The 5,989-nt window shown below is 38.0% G+C and overlaps 1 protein-coding gene across 1 annotated transcript in view; it reads left to right on the forward strand.

The window, feature by feature from the left end:
* OPA1 (optic atrophy 1 (autosomal dominant)) overlaps nt 1-5,989 on the forward strand; it is a 76,670-nt gene that overhangs the window by 525 nt on the left and 70,156 nt on the right. The window contains exons 2-5 of the mRNA XM_014945791.1: nt 344-486; nt 3,333-3,651; nt 4,195-4,291; nt 5,137-5,244. Of these exons, the coding sequence (XP_014801277.1) occupies nt 344-486; nt 3,333-3,651; nt 4,195-4,291; nt 5,137-5,244 (667 nt within the window). The remainder of the gene's footprint in view (nt 1-343; nt 487-3,332; nt 3,652-4,194; nt 4,292-5,136; nt 5,245-5,989) is intronic.

The following is a 5,989-nucleotide window of genomic DNA, read 5'->3' on the forward strand; positions in this document are numbered from 1 at the left end:
GGGGCGCGGTGGCTGTGCGGGGCGAGCGGCCTCCGGAGCCGCGACCCTCCTTCTCCCTCCTCCTCCCTCCTCCTTCCTCCTCCTTCCTTCTCTTCACGCCTCGGGAGCGGTGTCCGTTGTAACACTCGCCCCGGCTGAGCGGGCCCAGGGCGCCCGGGGGAAGGGGGCTGCCGGCGGGGGAGGCCGGAGCCCCGCGGCGGGGCGGGGTGGGCGGTGAGGGACGCAGTGTGTGTGTGAATGACGCAGGGGCGACCCCCAGGCCTGCCGGGGTGGAGCTGCTGCTCCCGGGCAGGGAAATTCCCCATCCTTCAGCTTCCCCGGGACCTGAGGTGCGCTGTGGAAGGGAGCTGCGGTTCCCGCGTTCCTGCCCAGGGAGTTTGGGCCTCCTTCGTGTCCAGAGCATGACTGTCCCAGCCAAACCCTACGTTCCTCTTGGTTTTCACCCTTCTTCCACACAATTCCAGACAGGAGCAGTGAAACTGAATGGTTCGTAATCTCGCTATGTTCCTTGGCAGATTTGGGAGCATCATTAGGAAAATAAGTGTTTTCTAGTGCCAAATGAAAAGGAAAATACCATAATGCTTTTTGTTGGGTTAGATTTGAAAGACTGCTTTGCAGTCATAGTTACTAAAAGTCTATGTAACCTGTTTATAGAAGACTTGTCCCTGGTGAGGATTTTTTTAACTTTTAAACTGGAGCAATATGTGTGAAATGTTAGGTGTGACCTCCAGGTGGAAGGCTTGGCTACCAACAGGAACAGGCCACTTTTTCGTGTTTTATAAGGTGTCTGTAATGTCAGTGCAATTCAGGAGTAGTCAGGTTTGCAGACCTGTAATAAGGCAGACTCTAATGGCAGAGCTATTCGTGTCTGGAAGGCTTTCCAGAGGCTTTAAATTGGAATTTGTTAAATAGTTAAAGTAATAACATGGGTTTTGGCACCTTTTTCAGTCTAACTGCGCTTTTCATTGACGATCTTAACGCGACTTTTTTGTCACTATTCATCGTGAGCTTTTAGCAGTAGGAGAAGAGAAGAAATGAGAAAATGGAAGTTTTGGTATAATGATGGAGTAGTAGGGTTTTTTTAATGTATTGTAAGACTTTATAGGTGCAATTAAAGCAGGTGGGTTTTGAAATGTGTGATAGCACTCAAAAGGCAATTGTTGATCAAGTTCTTGCTGTAACAATTGGTGATGAAACTTACGTGTTCCTTGAGTTTAAGCATACAGAACACATGATGAAACTTACGTGTTCCTTGAGTTTAAGCATACAGAGCACATGCTGTAAAACACAATGTATTTTAAAAATTTCTTCTCTTCACAGAGAAGAAAATGACATAATATTACAAAATGCCTTTGATCTAGGTGAAGACTAACAATGAGAAGTGACTGCCATAGTATATACTACCACTTGGTGTCTGCTGAAAACGCTAAATATCTGTGTAATGCCAGTGACTGCAAAACAAAAGAAATAACGGCCCAGTCATCAGCTTGCTTCTTACAGGCTTACCACACCCTGGTTTAAAATACTGTCTTCAAAAGCGGGAAACAAAATGTTTCTGGTGTGGAGGCACTTTTACTTTTTATCGTTATGTAGCCACTTTTGTATTGGTTCTATCTGTGATTAATTTCTGAGCCTGTTGTAATTCCATGTCAAAGACGAGAAACTTGTTGCTACTTTAGGGATTATTCTGCTCCTGTTTATTATCCTCTTTCTAGATACTGAGTTTGTTATTGCAAAGGCGCAGCCTTCCAGATAGTGCAGTGTAGAAGGAGAGTATCCTTCAAAATCTTAGTCACTTTTATGAACGAGGACTTTCATAAGGGTCAGTGGAGTTCCCTTTTTTTTTTTAAGCTTTCCATTACGGTAAAGGAAATTTCTAAACATAGATCACTGTGAGAATTGGCCTTTTAAGAGAGGAAAATGTCTTGATTCACGTAATTCTGATTTTCAGCTTATCTTCCAAAAGCTCAATTTCTGGGTCAAAAGTTCTTTTATAACAAAGACTTCCACTTCTTTGGGCATTAGGAATATGCCTGTAATAGACAATGTCATCTCTAGTACATGGAAGATCTCAAGGCAAAGAATTACATAGATTATAGAGTATGTTATTAGAAGATGCTGTAATACTTTCCATTTCATATAATTCACTTACTCTCTTTAAGATCTGCTAATTTTAAATTATTTAGGAATACGGCCTTATTTAGGAATAATTTGCCTTCTAAATGGCGAAGCACTTTCTTCTTTTGTATTTGTTCCCTTTGTAAGTAAAGGCATTTGATAATATTGAAAAGCCTGAAAGAAGCATCAAGGGACAAGCATTAATTTCAAGAACTGTAACTTCACTCATGTTTTTATCCAGTAAATGATTTCATATTAACCATTCTGATATGATGGTGAAACTAAAAAGTTACAAAAGAAATTGCTTTTTCCAGAGCCGTTGTCGCTCCCCGAAACTAGCAAAGCCACCTCAAAATGTTGAAGCATGCAGGTGGTGTAGTAGAAAGTATACAAGGCGCTTTATTCCAACCTATGCGTTTGTTTGAACATAGGCAGGATTGATAAGGTCCCTGTGTTTTAATGTGTGCTTTTCGTGGCTGGGCTCTGTTTTCAGAGTGAAATCTTTCAGACTGAAATTTTCCCTCTTGCATAAACCTGAATTACTTTATTGAAGTCTTCAACAAACATGGTATAGCCATCTCCAGAAGTAATGTTGTCTATGCATGACCTAAGACAAAGCAATAATCCTGTAATTCTGGAACTGGAGAATATTAGAGTGGAAGTCACTGGACGATGTCATTAAGTAAATGCTTCAACTGCAAAGGAGAATCTGCTTTGCCAAAACAGGGCAATTGTATTTTGCAAAGGAATTTTGTCTGTGTATTGCTTTTTTTGAAGTTTGAAAATCATCTGTTATCTAAAAGTTCATTTTGAATAACAAGATAGGCCAAACTGTCAAGTTTTCTTTTATGTCATAAATTGATCATAGTCCTCTATGGACTCTTAGCTGCTGTTTGCCCAAACTGTTTTACCACAGACATGTTACTTGCCTTAATCCAGGGTGGAAGTTAAATTTAGTTCATAACAGACTTCATAAATGGTATTTAAGGTTTTATTTCTGTAGTTATTAGAAATGCAGTATCTATTAATGATTTTTACAGCTTTTTATTTTCCTGTTACTGTACTAATGATAGCTGGAAACTGTACGTTCAGAATGGTGCTCTAATTTATCTGTACCCAGCTAAAATGCAATGTGAATTGCTTCTGAAGAGGTTATTGAATTAATGGTATGTTGAGGAAATCTGTTACTTAGAGTTTTTATTTCTTTCTTTTAGTGTCATCTGCCGGAGTCTAGCAAATAGCAGCTATGGAATAAAAAGAAAATCACCACTTCAAAACTTACATCTTGTTTCCCGAAGTATACATCATCCCCACTATCCAAGTTCAAAATTTCAAAGACCTCCACTGAGGATATCTGCTCAGCTGTTCTCTTCTCTTAATCGTCTTCCCCTACGCAAAACAAAACTTTTAAATGTAAAATATGGATACCAGTCCCACAGGAACTTTTGGCTAGCTAGACTAGCATCGAGGCTTCTCAAACTTCGCTACCTTGTATTAGGATCTGCTGTAGGTGGTGGTTATACAGTAAAGAAGGTATTTATCTTTTGAAGCTATTTTATGCGTTTTGTCTTTGTTATTATGTTCTTTAGAACAACAGTTCTTGGTATATCCACAAAAACACAAGATACCATTGTTTGGCTAGCTAATGATAATAAAGACGAAGGAATATAGAAAACAGATTGTTTAGAGAAACAAGTTATCATTGTTTGGCTAGCTAATGATAATAAACACAAAGGAATATAGAAAACAGATTGTTTAGAGAACTAGTATAGATTTTAAAAGTTCCAAGTAGTATTATTCTCTCTAAAAGATGGTGGGTTAGCATGTTTTATATCTAGGTATTACTTTTCAACAGATTGCTCACGTGCTTCTCTACATACATTTCTTCTATTTCTACTAATGTTTTTTTCTTTTAACTAGTATAGATTTTAAAAGTTCCAAGTAGTATTATTCTCTCTAAAAGATGGTGGGTTAGCATGTTTTATATGTAGGTATTACTTTTCAATAGATTGCTCATGTGCTTCTCTACATACATCTCTTCTATTTCTACTAATGTTTTTTTCTTTTTTGTGTTAGACATATGATCAGTGGAAGGACATGATGCCAGACCTCGATGAATACAAGTGGATTGTTCCTGACTTCATTTGGGAACTTGATGAACATATTGACTTTGGTATCACAAAAGCTAAAATGTTACTCTATCTAAAGACTAAGACATGTAAATTTAAACATAAGGGCATAGGTCCTTGATGCCTCTCTCCAGTAGTCATTATAGGTGTAATTTGAGTGAAAATGAAAAATATAGACTCTGTTTTCCTGAACCTTCTGGTTGCAGTAGGTTTTTTGCATATTTCAGTTGAAAGATAGAAATCTGAAAAACAGACACTGAGTTCCTTCATATATATGCAGGATAGTAAGGTGATATTCTTTTTAAAAAAAAAAATCATGAAGATTTTACTACATGTACTAGCATTTCTTAGGTAAACGCAGAGCCTGAATAACTGAGGCAAATGTTTTCTTGTTTTTATTGCTCATGGACACTACCTTTACATAGGGTTTTAAAACCAACAAGTTTGGGGTTTTAAAGGATTACAAAATTGGCTTATTTATGGAACTGAAAAATAAGGTTTTCTTAAAATGTACAAGAGGTGAACGTAGTTCTAGTGTCATGTAATTTTAAATCATCCTCTACGAGGTACATGAGAGCATAATGTGGTGAAACACAGCAGTGCGTTTTAGGCTATTTTAAGTATCTGAGGCAACCAGGTTATCAGGAAGTTCAAAGTCTAAAAAAGCAATTGATTTTTCAGATCTCATAATCTTTCCCAACACTAACTGGGGGAGGTGCATGTGGAAAGAAACTTTTGAGTTCTTTATTTAAAAAAAAAAAAGGAGAAAAAAAGCCACATCCTGAAGCAGTTGCTAAGTTTTACAGCCTAAGCATGTTTGGTTTTCTTTTTTTTTCATAAAAGTAATAGGAAAAAACCCTACTCATTAGCTGTTTTACTGTTTTTCTAGAAAAACTTATCAAAGCCCTTCCTGATGCAGATGACCTTGCCAAACTCCTGCCTGACTTTGACAAGATTGGAGAGAGCTTCACTTCACTGAAAGGATTTTTTTCTCCTGGTGAGAGCAATTTTTCAGCTTAGTTTTAATTTTGAAAAATTAAGCTATTACAAGATGAGGTTACAGATATGTCCTTAGATGCTAAAAGAAAGTGGATCCTGAAAATGCTTGCCTTTTCATTGACTATCTCGTCTGAAAGTGTTATGGACACAGGTAAGTGTAATGTATTTTTAAAAGCAAGAATTCTAGTAGCAAGTACAGAGAACCAAAATGTGAAATTGAATAGAAAACTAGAATTCTTATACAACCCTACACAAACAGATGGAAGATTGAAAACTATGTTGCTGCAATGAGTCATGGAAGCTGGATGTGTCCAGCTGGAATTTGGAGGTAAGAGGGTGCTGAATGGTAACAGTACCACAGCTGTTAAAGGAGAAAAGAGTTGGATTATTAAGAGTGGTAGATATTCATGTTTCAGGCATGTGAAAGAAGAGATTTATAATGAAGGTGTTCTTTTGGGTTGAAAGATATTTTCCACCTGGATACAGCTCCATAAGGGCTTGCTTGAAGATTTAGCTTAGGTAGGGGCTGCTTTTCGAAGGAGTAGGTAGGAGCTATAAGCCCTTCACAAAAGAAAAGGGGCTGGTTTGTCTGTTCAGTGTGTCCAGGCAGTAGTTTTCAGGTCTTGGGAGACTTAAATAAGACATTTCTGATCAGTGGCCTTCTTAAAACTGAAAATTACTGCTTTGATCATCTTATCTGACTTGCTAATGAGCACAGCTTAAAACTTCACCCAGTTATTATT

Source organism: Calidris pugnax, unplaced genomic scaffold, assembly GCF_001431845.1.
Source record: "Calidris pugnax isolate Ruff unplaced genomic scaffold, ASM143184v1 scaffold111, whole genome shotgun sequence".
In the NCBI taxonomy this organism is placed as follows: domain Eukaryota; kingdom Metazoa; phylum Chordata; class Aves; order Charadriiformes; family Scolopacidae; genus Calidris; species Calidris pugnax.